This window comes from Dermochelys coriacea, chromosome 2, assembly GCF_009764565.3.
Source record: "Dermochelys coriacea isolate rDerCor1 chromosome 2, rDerCor1.pri.v4, whole genome shotgun sequence".
Taxonomy (NCBI): Eukaryota; Metazoa; Chordata; order Testudines; family Dermochelyidae; genus Dermochelys; species Dermochelys coriacea.
In genome coordinates this window covers 148,478,316-148,497,130 of record NC_050069.1, presented here as the reverse complement: position 1 = coordinate 148,497,130, position 18,815 = coordinate 148,478,316, and the positions used below count along the sequence as shown (strand labels likewise).

Genomic DNA, 18,815 nt, shown 5'->3' with positions numbered 1-18,815 from the left:
GGTTGAGCCAAACTGCATTTTTGGCAAATAAACTTTTTCCAAAAAATTTGGCCCAGCTATACTATGAAGCACTAGGGTCCCACATCAGTGTGGATGCCTGTAGAAGGTGAGAGGAATAGCTAGCTGAGCAACAACCACTATAAGAAGCAATAAAAGAATATAAGAATCATGACACCAGTCACCAGAAAACTGTTCCCTACCAGTAGCCAGGAGAGGGTACTAGTTGGCATATGTCAAGGTTCCTTCCCCACTCTGAACTTTAGGGTACAGATATGGGGACCTGCATGAAAGACCCCCTAAGCTTATTCTTACCAGCTTAGGTTAAAAACCTGATACACTGCCACCACCAAGCGATTTAAACAAAACAGGGAAAGAGGCCACATGGAGATATCTTTCCCACAAAATCCCCCCAAGCTCTACACCCCCTTTCCTGGGGAAGGCTTGATAGTAATATCCCCACTAATTGGTATAGGTGAACACAGACCCAAACCCTTGGATCTTAAGAACAATGAACCATCAATCAGGTTCTTAAAAAGAATTTTATTTAAAGAAAAGGTAAAAGAATCACCTCTGTAAAATCAGTATGGTAAATACTTTACAGGGTTCTTGGATCTCAAAACATAGAGAATCCCTGTAGGCAAAACCTTAAGTTACAAAAACAGGAATACATTTCCTCCAGCACAGCAAATTTACAAACCAAAAAACAGAGAACCTAAGGCATTTTCTAGCTAGATTGCTTACTAACTCTACAGGAGTTGTAAAGCTTGCATCCTTGATCTGTTCCTGGCACAGATCACACAGACAAAAGCCTCTTTTTTCCCCCCCCCCCCCTCCAGATTTGAAAGAATCTTGTCCCTCATTGGCCATTTTGGGTCAGTGCCAGCAAGGTTACCTTAGCTTCTTAACCTTTTACAGGTGAAAGGATTTTGCCTCTGGCCAGGAGGGATTTTATAGCACTGTATGTAGAAAGGTGGTTACCCTTCCCTTTATTTTTATGACAGGATCTGTTACAGATTACCAAGTAAAATCAGAACAGGATTAGTTGCTGTATAGCCAATTAGTCCTCTTACTGTAGGCCAGCTGCACTTGTTAGGCTCTCTGGCTCTGCTGGTGTAGTCAAAATCCATGGTGGCTGGTACTGGGGAACTCATGGGCAAGTCTGGGTGGAAGTGGGGGTGAAAGTTTGCAAAGAATTGGCTATGTTGGGTCAAAGCATGGATTGCATTGTTGTATGCAAATTTGGCACTGCACAGCAGCAGAAGCCAGTTGGGTGGTAGCTCAAAAAGCAGTGAATGTACTGCTTCAAGATTTGATTGATTCTTTATTTGTCCATTAGTCTGTGGGTGCTAGGCAAAGTGAGTGACTTGATGCCTAAGAGTCTAAAATTCCTGCCAGAATCAGGAGATGAACTGGCAATACAATGCTTGTTAACCTGTGGTAACAGAAGGCATTTTCTAGGAAGAACTGAGCTGTCTCCCATGAGGTAGGAACAGTACAGCACATGATGAAGTGCACCATCTTTGTTAGGAGCTCAACAATAACAAGGATTACTGAGTGTTCCTGGGTGTGTGGCAGTTCCACAGGGAAGTCTCTTGAAATGGACAGAGGCTGGAGGAGACCACAAGGGCTTTGATTGTGGGTTCTTGGTACAGGCACCTCGTCTAAGCTCATAGACTGGCCACCAGAAGCTTCTCCAGGCTAGATTTCAGATTTTGAATTAGCCAGAATGTACAACAAATGGTGAATTGTGACATAGTTTCAATACTTGAGCTTTAGTTATCCCTCTGGACCATAAAGACAATCCTAATGATAGGAGGCCATTCTGTCATCAGAATTCTGGGTTGGGTATCTGCATCATTCAGTGTCTGGCAGATGTGGATCACAGGCAGTGGATGGAAGATAGTGTCCTTTTGACAAAGTTGGACATGTTGAGCATGTTGGCAGAGGACTTTTTGCCAGGTTTGAGATCATCATCATGGGATAGGGCATGTGCCTTCAAGTTGCTTATCCCAAGGCAATAGGTTACAACAAAATCTAAGTGAGCGAAGAAGAGGGACCAGCAGATCTGAATTGATTAAGGTTTTTAGCAGTCAGTAGATATTGTAGGCTCTTATGGACTGTCAGAATTGGACTGGGAATGTCCCCTTCTAGGAGGTGGTCTTAATCAGAAGATGCCACTAGCTCCGTGTCCCAAATCATATTTTTCTCTGCTGGGGTTATTTTCAAATAATAACCACAGGGTAGAATTGGTTATGGAGGCCCATGTTTTGAGGCAATACTGCACCTACAGCAAAGTGTCTGCCTTGATTGTAAATTGTTTAGTGGTATCTGGGTGATTCAGGGTAGGTGCTAAAGTGAATGCCCTCTTTAGTTAATCAAAGGCCAACTGAGCCTCCATGGACCAGGTGAACTGGGTCCCCTTTTGCAGGACTGCCATTATGGATGCAACCAGGCAACAGAATCCTTCAATAAATTGCTGGTAGAAATTGCCAACCCCCAGGAATTGCTGCATCCCACATACACCCTTGGATGCAGCCCAGTCAGATGTTGTCACCACTTTACACAGGTCTATCATGAGACCCTCAGATGGGATGATATATCCCAAGAATTCCATGGTGTCGTTATCAAATTCAAATTTCTTGAGCGTTGTGTAGAAGTGTGGCTTGTTTTTGTGTTTTTTTTTTTTTTGTTTTTTTTGCAGTCTCTCCAAGCCAATGTGCATATGATGATTGTGGAGGTCCTGACTTTCAGAGACAATCAGAATATCATTCACCTGGCTGATGGCAAATTGGTCTGGTATGTCCCTAAAGATGTCCTTTATGGAGTGCTGGAAAGTCACCAGGGTGTTGCAAAACCCAAACAGCATGACCAAATACTCCAACTGGCCAATCTGGTATGGAAGGCTGTCTTCCATTCATGTGCTTTCCTTGGGTTATAAGCTCCATGGAGGTCCAACTTTGTGAAGACGTTGGTGGAGTGGAGTCTTTTGAACAACTCATTAATAATTGGTTATGGGTACCAGTTTCAGAATGTAATCTTGTTCAGCGCTCTATAGTCCACACAAGGCTGGAGGGAGCTGCCTTTCTTACAAAGACAATTAAGTCCCCTGCTGGGGATGTGGAGAGGCCAATGAACCCCTTCTGCAGGTTTTCCCTCTAGATTGGGTTCAGAGGGAGTAAATCCACCTGAATGGAACCTTTGCTCCTGGCTAGAGGTCACTGGGGCAGTCATAACTGTTAAGGCAGTGTGGGTCAGCTTTCTTTTTGTTGAATATATTAAATAGCAATTGTTTGCCAACATAAATCCCTGCAGCAATTGGGGAGACTGGCAACCTGCATAAAGTCACTTTTGGATCCTCTCTTTGTATAACATAATTTGTTCAAGGACTGAATAAGCCACAACAGGTTGCTGGCCCCCAGGTCTGCTCTTGGGGAGATGGGGAGTCAAAGCTTATCATGCCTAACAACCAGCAGATGTGCAGGTTGTGGGCAACTAACCAGGGGATGTCAAGGACATCTAGTAAATGCTGTACATGAATTAACCCAAACTAGGTGGCTTCTGAATGCCCTTGAAAGGTAGTTACCTCCATGTACTTTTACACTGCAATTAAAAACCCATGGCTGGCCTATGCCAGTTGAATCTGGCTAAGGGGTTTGGGCTAAGGGGATGTTTAATTGTGATATAGACATTTGGGCTCTGGCTGGACCCTATGAGGTAGGAAGGTCCCTGGGCTCAGGCTACAGCCTGAGCCCAAACATTTACACCACAATTAAACAGCCCCTTAGCCCAAGCCCAAGGAGCACAAGTCAGCTGGCATAGGTTAGCCACAGGTGTCTAATTGCAATGTAGACATACACATAAGGAGCCATCCATTGGTGACCAGTCCCAACAAAAGGAGTGACCTGTCTATGGACTCCACTAACTTAGGGGGAGTTCTTGTGCTCAGTGGGGATATTGTGTCCTTGGGGAAACACCAGATTCATGAAATTGGCTGAGGCACCCAAGTCCATCTCTAAGTTGGTATTGGGTGTCACAAGGTGCTGGAGATAGGGAGGGAGTTTGGCCATCACCAGGGTACCAGTGGATGAGTATTGGCATGGGCTGCTGGGAAGAGGGGAAGGGCGCCAGCCCAGTCCAGAGTCCCCCTATTGGACTGGGGCTTGACATTTCCTGATATGGGCACAGATTGGACCTTGGCAGGGCAGCTTGATGCAGTGTGTTCTGGTCTCCCACAGTATAGGCAGAAGCCCATGTCCGGCATGGAGTCTTCTCGACATAGGCAAGGCTAGACCTGATCAACTTGTATGGGTTTGGATGACAGAGAAGGGACTGGTGACTTGGAGGGGGATTGGTCCAGAGCCAGGAGGGCCATCTTTTTTTTTTCTTGGTGGTGTTGGTCAGGTGGTCTTCAATCCTGATCCTTAAGTTTACTAAGGCATCCAGGCCAGATGACAATTCCACCAGTGCCAGTTCATTCTTAGTATCATTGTTTAGGCTGAGCCAGAAATGATGATGTTGGGTGGCCTCATTCCACTCCATGACTACTACCAAGCTGTGACCTAGGGATCTATTAGTGTTATCTGGCAGAGGGTTCACTACTGTCAGCAACTCCTATCAGGTCTGATATACTCACTACACTTAACGTACTGCTTTCATAGTATTTATCTATAAAAAGTGTCATGTAAGAAATTAAATGAAACTGAGGATCATGCTGGTTATTAATATCCTTGTATGTTGTATGTACAATGATATTTATAGACTTGTGTATAAGTATTGAACATATATCCAGAGAGTCTGGGTATTAAAGTATAAGTCACCAGCAGAGACCAGTTATCTCAAGCCAGGAGTGTTTGTCCATCTAGCTAATTGCCATGAAAATTAAGCATTGCATTGTTTCCCAGTGGGCCTCCCATCATCAGTTTGAAGTAAATGCTAATAAAAGAACAATGATGTAAAGTGAAACAAACGACAACAAGCAATGGAGAAGAGTTTTTTATTGGGGGTGCTCTAGAAGGGCACAGGATGTTCACAAATACTTGGATTCCAGTTTTGACTGAAAACCAGCAGCTCTGTCAAACTGAATCCTTAGGAGAAAATCTACTTTCTTAAATAGAAAAAGAAACCATTAATAAGTGAAGACTTAAGATAGTGTTTTGTTTTGTTTTTTTTATATGTGTAACCATTTCTGTTTCCATTTACTAGCCTTACTCAGTATCTCTTAAAATTTAACATTAATCATAAATTTGATTGTTTCACTATAAATATATTTCAGTGCTGTAATGTTATAAGAGACCTGATCCTGAGTTTGTATCAGTCTAGATGAGTATACACTTTTTTTTAAAAAAGACAGTTTTTATGTAATATCTGTGAGCGTCTGGATACTGCCAGGGGACACTTCAGATGCTCTTTGAGATTGGGGTGCACCTATTAACTTGCAAGCTGAATTTAGAGTTGGCATAAGCCCAGAGGAGAGTGCTTAAGTGATTGAAGGGCTGGCACTGTCAAGGAGCTGACACCAGCAACCACCAAAAAAAAATACCACACCCCTCCCTATTGTTGAAAACCAGGATAACAAGTTGATTCAGTCCTGGGCACCCCAAAAAGCTATCAGTGTCACAACTCTGGGCACCATAAAGTGTCACACATGGGTTGGAACTCAGCTGCATGTTTTAGTAAGTGGCTGGTGTCCCTACAGCAATACCCAAAGCACAGCTTCAGCTGTCCGCTTGTGACCTGGGTCACTGAAGAGCACAACCATAGCTTTAATGAAGTCTTCAAATTGTCCCAGAAGCAGGATCAGTTTTTCTAGGAGTGGAGATGTCTAAACTGGGACTTCCCCAGTAAGCAGGCTGATAATCTCACTCACAGTTCATCAGTGGATACAAATGTGGACATAGCAGAAATAGGAGCTTGGGCTTGCACAGGGGGTCGAAGCTGAAGGCAGTGCGGCTTGAGCTTGCAGCACTGCATTCTGTGTCTACAGGGTGGCAGCTTGGGCCTGCAAGATCTGTCAGGCTTCTAGGTTGACCAGACAGCAAGTGTGGGAAAAATCAGGATGGGGGCTAATAGGCACCAATATAAGACAAAGCCCCAAATATCAGGACTGTCCCTATAAAATCAGGACATCTGGTCACCCTAAGGGCTTCCACTCTCTCCATCAGAGATTGGCCTTTGCAGAGTCCATGCTTGCCATATCAGCTCTAGTTCTCTTATTGTTTGTTTGGGGCTGCTCAAACTGTCAGTGATCAGGATATGGGTGGTTGTGCCTAGTGGCTAGAGCAGGTATCAGAGCCAAGGGTCACAGCAAGGGCAGAAACTAGGATTTGGAGCCCAGGGTGAACTCCATGTATGCCACACCTCTGCCAGTGCACCCCAAACCCACTGCATCCCCAGCTCTGCCAATGGATACAACAAGTGGGAGCATGCTAATAACATTTGTAGATGACACAAAGTTGGGAGGTATTGCCAACATGGAGGACTGGAATACCACACAAATAGATCTGAATGACCTTTAAAACTGGAGTAATAGATATGGGATGAAATGTAACGATGCAAAGTGCAAGATCACCCATTTAGCAAAAATTCTTGTTAGACCTTATCAGCTGGGGCTATATCAGTTGGAAATCACCAAGGAGGAGAAAGAAAAGGTTAGTAGCAATTGGACATCTGACATAGTGAAGGCCAGTAAAAATTAGGTGGGATCAGAGGCTAAAATAAGGAGAGAATACGTTAAAAATTATTTGGAGAAGTCAGATGTCATCAAATCACCAGGGCCTGATGAAATACATCCTAGAATACTCAAGGAGCTGAATGAAGAGATAGCTGAGCCATCAGAACTTATCTTCAAAAAGTAAAGGAAGATGGGAGCAATTCTAGAGGACTGGAGCACTATATTTGCCCATCTATAAAAAGGGAAATAAGGACAACCTGGGGAATTACAAACCAGTCAGTTTAACTTCAGTACCTGGAAAGATAATGACACAACTAATTAAACAATCAATCAATTAACAAACACCCAGAAGATAAGGCAATTGGTGACAATCAGCATGGATTTGTCAAGAACAAATCGTGTCAAACCAACCTAATAGCTTGTGGGTAAGGGGAAGCAGTAGATGTGGCAACCTGGACAGCAGTGACCATGAGATGATTGAGTTCGGGATCCTCATAAAAGGAAGCAAGGAGAGTAGCAAAATATGGACCTGGACTTCAGAAAAGCAGACCTTAGGGAACTGTTGGGCAGGATCCCCTGGGAGGCTAATATAGGGGAAAGGAGTCCAGAAAAGCTGGCTGTATTTTAAAGAAGCCTTCTTGATGGCACAGGAATAAACCATTCCAATATGCAGAAAGAATAGCAAATATGGCAGGCGACCAGCTTAGCTTAACTGAAATCTTCAGTGAACTTAAACGCAAAAAGGAAGCTTGCAAGAAGTGGAAACCTGGACTGATGACTAGGGAGGAGTATAAAAATATTGCTCGAGCATGCAGGGGTGTAATCAGGAAGGCCAATGCACAACTGGAGTTGCAGCTAGCAAAGGCTGTGAAGGGTAATGAGAGGTTTCTACAGGTATGTTAGCAACAAGAAAAAGGTCAGGGAAAGTGTAGGACCCTTAATGAACAGGGGAGGAAACCTAGTGACAAACTTTGTGGAAAAAGCTGAAGTACTCAATGCTGTGTGTTGTTGTTGTTGTTGTTCTTTTGCCTCAGTCTTCACAGACAAGATCAGCTTCCAGATTGCTGTCCTGGGCAACAAAGTACAGGGAGGAGGTGAGCAGTCCTCAGTGGTGAAAAGAGAATAAGGACTATTTGGAAAAGCTGGACATGCACAAGTCCATGGGTCCAGATTTAATGCACCCAAAGGTGCTGAGGGAATTGGCTGATGTGATTGGCCATTTTCTTTGAAAACTCATGGCAACTGGGAGAGGTCCCGGACAATTGGAAAAAGGCAAATATAATGCCAATCTTTAAAAAATGGGAAGAAGGAGAACCTGGGGAACTACAGACCAGTGAGCCTCCCCTCAGTCCTTGGGGAAAAATCATGGAGCAGGTCCTCAAGGAAACCATTTTGAAGCACTTGGAGGAGAGGAAGGTGATCAGGAGCAGTCAACATGGATTCACAAAGGGCAAGTCATGCCTGACCATCCTGATTGCTGTCTATGATGAGATAACTGGCTCTGTGGATATGGGAAAAGCAGTGGACATGATATATCTTGACTTTAGCAAAGTTTTTGATATAGTCTCCCACAGTATTCTTGCCAGCAAATTAAAAAAAAGTGTGGATTGGATGAATGGACTATAAGGTGGATAGAAAGCTGCCTAGAGTGTCAGGCTCAATGGGTGGTAATCAACAGCTCAGTGTCTAGTTGGCAGCTGGTAGACATTTTCAAGTACATAAAAGATTGTTCTATCCTCAGTGGTGAAGGAAAACAATTTTTCTCCCTCCTTCTAATAAGAAGCAATAGGCTTAAACTGCAGCACGGGTGGGTTAAGGTTGGACATTGGGAAACGCCTCCTAACTGTCAGGATGGTTAAGGACTGGAATAAATTGCCTAGAAGTTGTGGAATCTCCATCACTATAGGTGTTGGTTTTTTTTTTTTTTAAGAGCAGGTTAGACAAACACCTGTCGGGGATGAGCTAGATCAAGGGTGGGCAAACTCTTTCTTTTTTTTTTTTGCCTGAGGGCTATATCAGGGTTGCAAAACATATAATATGGAGGGCCGGATAGGGAAGGCTGTGCCTCCCCAAAAAGCCTGACCCCCCCACCCCTTATCTGCCCCCTCCCACTTCCTGACCCCTGACTGTCCCCCTCAGAATCCCTGACCCATCCAACCTCCCCTGGCTCCTTGTCCTCTGTCCTGCTGCTGTGCCTCTCCCTTGGCACTTCCAACTTGCTCGGCCCCTTCCCCAGCAGCTGGGCCTGGGCAGGGAGCTGAAAGGGCAGTATGGAGTTGCTTCTCATGTCGGCTGACTCAGCTCAGGGACGCTGCCTGGGAGAGAGCCCGGCAGGGAGGTAGTGGTGGCTTATTTGCTCTGCTCCCTGCCTGGTCCCAGCTGACAGGGACAGGGGCCAAGTGACCTGGCAACGTGCAGAGAATGGAGGTCTCCAGCTTGCTAGGCAGCGACTGAGCAGCCACCCTCAGCTGGTGTGAGAAGTGGCTCGGCCCTGCCCCCTATACTCCCCACTTGGGTCCACTGCTGGGACAGGACAGATAAGCCAGAAATATGGGGAGGTGCAGCAGGAGAAAGCAGAGTCCCCACAGGTAACTCTGGCAGGGAGAGTGTGGTGGCCGCAGGCCTGCCACAGGGTGGGAGGTCTCTGGGGAAGGTGTTGGGAGCAGGATCCCTCTGCTCAGCCAGAAGTAGGGGCATTGCACATGCCCCTCCCATTGCTGAGGTGTCCATGGAAAGTATGGGAGCTTCAGAGACACTAGTAGTGTGAGTCTCCCAGGACCAGGGCTGCCCCTACCCCAGCCTAAAGGCAGATGATCCCTGCTTCTGTGGCCTCAGCCCCCCAGGAGCCATCTGGATTGGCTGCCCTGGCCCAGGGAGGTGGAGCTGGAAGGTTCCTTCCAGAGGTGATGTGTGGTGATCACATGGCCCCCCTTTACATTGTGCCCTACATGCCTTAGACTGCAGTTTACAAAAGCTAGCACACTAGGTTGGGAGCTGCCTAAGATAGCCAATGGGAGATGCTGATGACAAGGATGTGTCCTAAGCCCCACTGTTCTCATGGAGATAGGTGTCCAAATATGTACACTTTAAATGCTGTAGCTGTGCTGCTGTAGCACTTCAGCATAGACCGTACTTACACAGACAGGAGGGGTTCTCCTGTCAATGTAGGTAATCCACCCCCAAGAGGTAGTAGCTAGATCAATGGAAGGATTCTTCTGTCAACCTAGCACTGTCTACACGAGGGGTAGATCAGTATAGCTATGTCTCTTGGAGTATGCATATTTCACACCCCTGGGAGACCTAGCTATGCCAATGTAAATTCCCAGTGTAGACCAGCCCTATGTCTGGGCTGCTGGGAGGGGACTATCTCTACTTGTGATCCATGAATAGGAACCCCTCCTGTAGAGTCAGGTGGTCTAGGTACCTAAATAGTTTTTGTGGGAATGAGTGCGATGTCTGTGTCGTTCTACACAAGAGCTGGAGGAGCTGCCTGCCTCAAAACCACAGGGATGTTGTATTAAGAGTGGGAGGTTGAGGTGGCGCATATGAGGTTTGAGTGGGAGTTCTGCTGGAGAAGAAGAGGCTGGTAGGGGCAGTGTGCTGGGAGAGAAGCTGAGCCCTGCTTAGGGGGTGGGGCTTCTCTGACTAGGGGTCCTATAAAGGTAGCCAGCCAGCCAGGCAGCAGCACAGACAGCTGCAGTGGCACAGGAGCCAGCAAATAGAGCTGTAAACAGGGGAGTTTGAGTGAGAATTCTGTTGGAGGAGAAGGACTTAGGTGAGAAGGCTATGACCAATACAGAGGCAGCAGTGGTAGTGACCCAAATAGTGGAAGACACAATTAAGATGACTGGATGTAGAAGCTGAGGCATGTACATGATCCTGGAGGGGGTACCTGAAAAGAGTTTTGTCTGCATGAAGTGCCGCCTGATAGAGCTGGTGGAAGAAAAGATCTGAGGATTGGAGATGCAGGTAGAAACTGAGTTTAGAAGGGGGTTCGAGCAGATGAAGGAGCAAAGACACATGAGGAGGCTGAAGAGAAAAGCTCAGACTTGCAGATGGAAGTAGGACCAAAGAACTCTGAGGGGATACTGCTGGGAAAATGGACAGTGGAAGCATGTGACTAAGAGATCCAGGCAGAGGAAAAGACAGGCTAGTGAAGAAGAAACAGAGCTCAAGAACAGGTTTGCGGAGTTGGAAAATGAAGAATGGGCACAGCAAGTGGTCACTGAAGGTGAGAGGGCAAGGAAGAAAAGAGCAGCTTGCCCTATAGGAAGAGGGCAAGAGTCAATGGAGAACACCGAATATGAGCCCCAGGAGGATACAGGATGGGTTGCAGAGGATTACAAGGGACAATAGGCAGCCAGAGGGAACAGGGGATAGACTGGAGAATCACACCATTGCCAGGAAAAGGCAGGTCTACGTGATTGGGGACTCCTTACTGAGGAGAATAGTGAGCTGATCCAGAGAACAGAAGGGTGTGCTGTCTGCCGGGTGCTAAGATACAGGATGTGGACCTGAGGCTGAAGAGGATCCTAACAGGAGCGGGAAAGAATCCACTGATTATCCTTCATGAGGGAACAAATGATAAGGCTAGATTCTTGATGGAACGTATCAAGGGAGACTATGCCAGGCTGGGGAAGATGCTTAAGGAAATCGAGGCTCAGGTGATCTTCAGTGGGATTCTGCCTGTTCCTAGAGAAGGGCAATGAATGTGTGACAAGATTATGATGCTCAACAGATGGCTCTGGCACTGGTGCTATAAGGAGGGCTTTGGGAAGTGGCTATGGCCACTGGGAAGCATTCATGGACAGAGGACTGTTCTCTTGGGATGGACTTCACCTGAGTAAGGAGGGAAATAGACATCTAGGATGGAGGATGGCACAACTGATCAAGAGAGCTTTAAACTAGGAGTTTGGGGAGATGTTTGGGAGATGCCCAGGTAATCGTTACGCCAGATTTTAACATTGAGAGGGAAGAAAACAAAGTAAGAAAGGATATAGCCATGGGTAGGAGAATGGACATAAGGAGGAAGGGTAGTGTACATACCAGCCTAATAGGTGATACTGGCAGTAGAATGATCTGAGTTACTACAGAGAATTCTTTCCTGGGTGTCTGGCTAGTGAGTCTTGCCCACATGCTCAGGGTTTAGCTGATTGCCATATTTGGGGTTGGGAAGGAATTTCCCTTCAGGGCAGATTGGCAGGAATCACTTGCTGGAGCATGTGGGGCACAGGTCACTTGCTGGAGGATTCTCTGCACCTTGAAGCCTTTAAACCACGATTTGAGGACTTCAATAGCTCAGACATAGGTTAGGGGTTTGTTACAGGAGTGGGTGGGTGAGATTCTGTGGCCTGCGTTGTGCAGGAGGTCAGACTAGATGATCATAATGGTCCCTTCTGACCTTAAAGTCTATGATTATATGATATTTATTTATTTTAAGTTGGAACATCTGATCTCAGGAATTTGTCACTCCGGAAAACTAGATCAACCCTTTCATGACTTATTCAGTTTCTGTACACCTGGGATCTGGAATAATATGCTTTATATAACAGTCTCAATCCAAGAAATCCCAAAGCACTTCACAAACTGTAAAGTATAGCACTACTGAAATTCAGCTAGCTCCAGGAGATGGAGTGTGGAAGGTAACCAGTACACAGCATATTACATAACAGTGGGGATGAAAACGTTTTATTGAAGAACATTGGGGAAAATTCCTTCCTCTTACAAAAAGTATCAAGGTGGTTTTAATGTCTTTCTAATCCAAATAAGGTACTAGTTGTCCAGGTCTTCTCTTAAAGGCCCACAGACAGCAAACTGCATGGTACTCTGATCTAACTCAGTAGGATAATGGGTTTAGTCAGTACCACTGAGTTGGTTCCAGAAATGCTAATGTTTGAAATCTGAAGTTTAGACTGTTAAACTATCACCTCCTTTTTTGTTTGTTTGGGTGAAATTTTTTTTTTTCAAAGGTGGCTCTCTGTGATGCTTCCTGGGAGCACCCAGGGTTATGAGGCACCTTGTTACCACCTGCCTATAGCATGAGAGCCTGTACTGTGTCTGCTGGATGTCAGCTCCTCACCTCCACAGGCAACACAATCACTCTCCTCTCAACCTACAGAGGCTCCACTATCCCTCTGTAGGTTAGTGATAGGGACACTCCAAGCCCCAAAGCCAACAAACATCCCCCTGGAGTGCCCAGCCCCTGATCCACTCAGTGTTCACAGACACAGATATTCTGCTCTCAAAGGAACAGTATATATCAGGTTATCTGTTACACCTTAGGTCACAGCTCTGCTTAACACACAGCACTTAGATGTGTTTATAGAAAAAACAAGCAAAAGTTTAATGAGAAATAGAGATTCAAATGATAAGTTGAAATAATGGAAACAAATAGTTATATATTAAACAAAATCATTAAATACTTTCTAAAACCTAGACTTAAGTAACAAGATACTCTTGTCTAAAAGTATAGCTCACGCCAAAGTCTTTCTCCCAGTGCCTAACGGCCTGCCTGGTTGTGATCCTCCAGTCATAAGACAATGCCCACTAGCAGCTTGTCTCCCCATGAGAAGGATAGTTAGTGTGCAGAAGAGAAGGGTGAGGGGGGGGATTTGATAGAAGCAGTCAACTACCCAAAGGGGGGGGTTCCAAAGAGGATGGAGCTAGGCTGTTCTCAGTGGTGGCAGATGACAGAACAAGAAGCAATGGTCTCAAGTTGCAGTGGGGGAGGTCTAGGTTGGATATTAGGAAACACTATTTCACTAGGAGGGTGGTGAAACATGGAATGGGTTACCTAGTGAGGTGGTGGAATCTCCATCCTTGGAGGTTTTTAAGGCCTGACTTGACAAAGCCCTGGCTAGGATGATTTAGTTGGTGGTGGCCCTGCTTTAAGCTGGGGGTTGGACTAGATCTCCTGAGGTCTCCTCCAACCCTAATATTCTATTATTTGCATGGCACTTTTGTAGCTGGCATTGCAAGGTATTTATGTGCTAGATGTGCTAAACGTTCATATGCCCCTTCATGTTTTGGCCAACATTCCAGAGGACATACTTCCATGATGATGACACTCATTTAAAAAAAATGTGTTAATTAAATTTGTGACTGAACTCCTTGGGGGAGAATTGTATGTCTCCTGCTCTATTTTAACCACATTCTGCCATATATTGCATGTTATAGCAATCTTGGATGATGACCCAGCGCATGTTCGTTTTTAAGAACACTTTCACTGCAGATTTGACAAAACACAAAGGTACCAATGTGAAATTTCCAAAGATAGCTACAGCACTCGACCCCAGGTTTACGAATCTGAAGTGCCTTCCAAAATTGGAGAGGGATAAGGTATGGAACATGCTTTCTGAAATCTTAAAAGAGCAACACTCCGATGCAGAAATTACAGAACTGAACAACCAAAAAAGAAAATCAACCTTCTGTTGGTGGCATGCAAGTCAGATGATGAAAATGAACATGCATTGGTCCATACTGCTTTAGATAGTTATCAAGCAGATCCCGTCATCGGCATGGATGTATATCTTCTGGAATGGTTGAAGCATGAAGGGACATGTGAATCTTTAGCACATCTGGGACATAAATATCTTGCAACACCAGTGTCATAAATATCAAGGGAAGGTAACCATCTTTCTGTTTACAGTGCTAAACAATCCCTCCTGGCCAGAGGCAAAACCCTTTCACCTGTAAAGGGTTAAGAAGCAAATGACCAATGAGGGGATAAGATGCTTTCAAATCTGGAGGGGGGGAACAAAGGGTCGGTCTGTCTGTATGATGCTTTTGCCAGGAACAGATCAGGAATGCAGCCTTCCAACTCCTGTTAGATTAGTAAATAATCTAGCTAGAAATGCGTTAGATTTCCTTTTGTTTAATGGCTGGTAAAATAAGCTGTGCTGGAGGGAATGTATGTTCCTGTTTTTGTCTTTTTGTAACTTAAGGTTTTGCCTAGAGGGATTCTCTGTTTTGAATCTGATTACCCTGTAAGGTATTTACCAACCTGATTTTAGAGGTGATTCTTTTACCTTTTCTTTAATTAGAATTCTTCTTTTAAGAACCTGATTGATTTTTTTCATTGCTCTTAAGATCCAAGGGTTTGGGTCTGTGTTCACCTGCACAAATTGGTGAGGATGCTTATCAAGCCTTCCCCACTAAAGGGGGTGTAGGGCTTGGAGATGTCTTCCCCCAAAATATCCCTCCAAGTGGGCTCTTTCCCTGTTCTTTGTTTAAAATTCTTGGTGGTGGTAGCAAACGGTTCAAGGACAAGGCAAAGTTTGTGCCTTGGAAGTTTTTAACCTAAGCTGGTAAGAATAAGCTTAGGGGGTCTTTCATGCAGGTCCCCACATCTGTACCCTAGGGGAAGGAACTTTGACAACCAGCTACAACAGTGCCATGCAAATACCTGTTGTCACTTTCAGGTGACATTGTAAACAAGAAGCAGGCAGCATTATCTCCTACAAATATAAACTTGTTTGTCTGAGCAATTGGCTGAACAAGATGTAGGATTGAGTGGACTTGTGGGCTCAAGTTTTGCATTGTTTTATTTTTGAGTGCAGTTATTTTTTTGTACATAATCCTATATTTGTAAATTCAACTTTTATGATAAAGATTGCACTTCATTATTTGTATTAGGTGAATTGAAAAATACTATTTGGTTTTTCACTATGCAAATATTTGTAATTAAAAATAATATAAAGTGAGCACTGTCCACTTTGTATTCTGTGTGTTAGTTGAAATCAATATATTTGAAAATGTAGAAAACATCCAAAATATTTAAATAAATGGTATTCTATTATTCTTTAACCGTGCGATTAATCACAATTTTTTTAATCGCTTGACAGCCCTAGTTCAAAGAGAAGATTTTAAAACGAGCCATTTAAAAAAATCTGTACAGTAGGACTTAGTGCCATATTATAGGAATAAAAAAGAGTTGGTAACACTTTGCAACCTTAACACCAACAAAAGACTTGAAATATTAATTACCTGTTCTGTTCCCATTTAGTGGGCAAGCACTCCAAGGAAGGGGCTCTTGGAAGGCGTTAATGAAATACCACATCACCCAGGTTAAAATGGTGTTATAATATAAGCTCACAATGAATGACACCATCAATGAACCAATACCTATTGAATACAAAAAATCTTAGTTTAAACAAATAGCTTAAATAAGCTGTCAGAACACTTTACCCAACAAATCTATGCCACTCCTGCTACTGCATTTGCCCTAATCTCTTGTTTTTGTTTGTTTTTGTTTTTTCCCCTTTGGTGGTTTTAAAAACAGTTTAGGTAGGCTGTGATGGTCTCTTCCCCTGAATAGAACCAAGATGACAATTACTCAACAGCACAGACAGGAAACCTCCCCTGGGAGTGAAAGTGCTAGGATAACCTTTCAAATTCAGGGAGCAGCATAAGAGTGGCCACTTTATCCTTACCATTCTGTGATAGTGAAGGAAAGAGGATTATGGAAGGAGATGGGATTATAACAAATATCTTAAAATCTAAAGTGAAAAGGATGGAGGAGAAAAGTGGTGGAAGAGTTTAAGGGTATGGGGGAAATGTAGATGTAGGTGACCAGAAGAAGGGGCAGGGTGAAGGCCAGAACACTGAACTCTCATGCATGATAGCATTTCACAATAGTAGTGGGGAAACCAGGTATGGTTTGCTGCTGCCTCTGCAGAGGACTATGAGGTGTTTACATGTGGGTGGGTGGCGGTGACAGTGCAGCAATTCTATGGAATCAACTTTTGCACAGGAGTCCTGAGGAGGTAGAGGTACTCCAAATGCATGAGGGAGAAGAAGAGCACAAACCTCAGGTGCCTGGCCCTACTACCACAGCTACCCACAACACTTGATGGTACAACAGATAGTTTAACTTTTCTTTTAAAATACAGGTGCAGGAACAGCCCCCATCATCTCAAGGTTCCCTCAGTGAGTGGGACCATGAGTGGTTTTTCTAGTGCAGGAACACCAAGCTTCATTTTACAGCTATGGAACAGAAGGAGGGCCATAGAAAAGAAGTGGGGAGGAGGGTGAGTGGACTCAGAAGGAAGCTGAAGTAGTAATGTAGGGCTCTATAGGAATGTCAGCTGGCTTTTGCAGCCTGGGAGAACATAAGAATGGCCATACTGTGTCAGACCAAGGGTCCGTCTAGCTCAGTATCCTATCTTCTGACAGTGGCTTCAGAAGGAAAGAACAGACCAGGTAATCATCAAGTGAGCCATCCCCTTTCACCCATTCCCAGCTTCTGGCAAACAGAGGCTAGGGACACCATCCCTGTCCATCCTCGCTAATAGCCATTGATGAACCTATCCTCCATGAATTTATCTAGTTCTTTTTTGAACCCTCTTATAGTCTTGGCCTTCACAACATCCTCTGGCAAAGAGTTCCACAGGTTGACTGCATTGTGTGAAGCAATACTTCCTTTTGTTTTAAACCTTATTTACTTTCTCCACACCAGTCATGATTTTATAGACCTCTATCATATCCCCCTTCATCTCTTTTCCAAGCTGAAAAGTCCCATTCTTATTAATCTCCCCTCATATGGGGAAGCTGTTCCATACCCCTAATCATTTTTGTTGCTCTTCTCTGTGTACCTTTTCCAATTCCAATATATTGTTTTTGAGATGGGACAATCACATCTGCACACCATGTGGCCATACCATGTATTTATATGGAGGTAATATGATATTTTCTGTCTTTTTATCTATCCTTTTCCTAATGATTCCCAACGTTCTGTTAGCTTTTTTGACTGCTATTGCATATTGAATGGATATTTTCAGAAAACTATCCACAATGACTCCAAGAGCTCTTTCTTGAGTGGTAACACTTAATTTAGATTCCACCTTTCTGTATATGTGTGTATATATAGTTGGGATTATGTTTTCCAATGTGCATTATTTTGCATTTATCAGCGTTGAATTTCATCTGCCATTTTGTTGCCCAGTCATTCGGTTTTGGGAGGTCCCTTTGTAACTCTTTGCGGTCTGCTTTGGACTTAACTATTGTGAGTAGCTTTGTAACATCTGCAAATTTTGCCACCTCACTGTTTACCTCTTTTTCAAGATCATTTATGAATATATTAAACACAACTCAGCCCTGTACAGACATCTGGGGAATACCACTATTTACTTCTCTCCTCTTTGAAAACTGACCATTTATTCCTACCCTTTGTTTACTATCTTTTTAACCAGTTACTGATCCATGAGAGGACCATGACTGCTTACTTTGCTTGAAAGCCTTTGATGAGGGACCCTGTTGAAGGCTTTCTAAAAGTCTAAGTACACTAGATCCACTGGATCACCCTTCTTTGTTGACCCCCCTCAAAGAATTCTAGTAGATTGGTGAGGCATGATGTCCCTTTACAAAAACCATGTTGAATCTTCCCCAACAAATCATGTTCATCTGTGTGTTGCTGATAATTCTCTTCCTTACTATAGTTTCAACCAATTTGAAGTTAGGATTACCTGCCTGTAATAGCTGGGATTCCCTCTGGAGCCTTATTTAAAATTGGTGTCACATTAGCTATCCTCCAGTCATCTGATGTAGAAGTTCATTTAAATGATGGGTTACATACCACAGTCAGTAGTTCTGAAATTCCACATTCCTAGTTGTCACCTATCACCCCACACTGGGACCCATATGGTGTATCGTCAAACAGTTACACCCGAACCAGCGGAGCAGCGGGGACAGCAGAGCAGCTCACAACAGGAGTTTGCCTGGGACTGGTAAGTATCCGAGTGTGTGTGTTTGCTTGCTGAGGAAGTATCCGAGCGTGTGTTTGCTGGGAGGGCAGGGAGAGAGCCTGAGTGAGTGTCTGATTGGCTGCTAGCCTGCAGGGGGCGGGCATTAGGGTGTCTGTGTGTTTGCGTCAGGGAAGCCTGGCTGTTTAAAAATAGCCAGAGCCTCGCGAACCAGCTGAGCGGCAGCGGAGCAGCGGGGACAGCAGAGCAGCTCACAGCAGGAGTTTGCCTGGGAGTTCGCCTGGAGTGAGCCCAGTGAGGCTTACATCTTGCCAACGTCTCTGAGGAAGCTCATAGTAGGTAGGTGATATGGAAGGGGGGGGTTCAGCTGTTGTGACCTGCACTGGATGTGCCATGTTTGTCTTTCTTCCACAGGACAGAAGCGACTTTGTCTGTACAAAGTGCAA

At 44.5% G+C, this 18,815-nt stretch overlaps 1 protein-coding gene across 3 annotated transcripts in view; it reads right to left on the bottom strand.

Moving 5' to 3' along the window:
* LOC119851217 (sodium-dependent neutral amino acid transporter B(0)AT3-like) overlaps window positions 1-18,815 on the bottom strand; it is a 91,118-nt gene that overhangs the window by 32,452 nt on the left and 39,851 nt on the right. For 2 of the 3 annotated variants that reach the window (XM_038390680.2, XM_043508492.1), the window contains one exon: window positions 15,656-15,793. The exons of the other annotated variant lie outside the window; for it this stretch is intronic. In XM_038390680.2, the coding sequence (XP_038246608.1) occupies window positions 15,656-15,793 (138 nt within the window). The remainder of the gene's footprint in view (window positions 1-15,655; window positions 15,794-18,815) is intronic. 3 annotated transcript variants of the gene reach the window in all.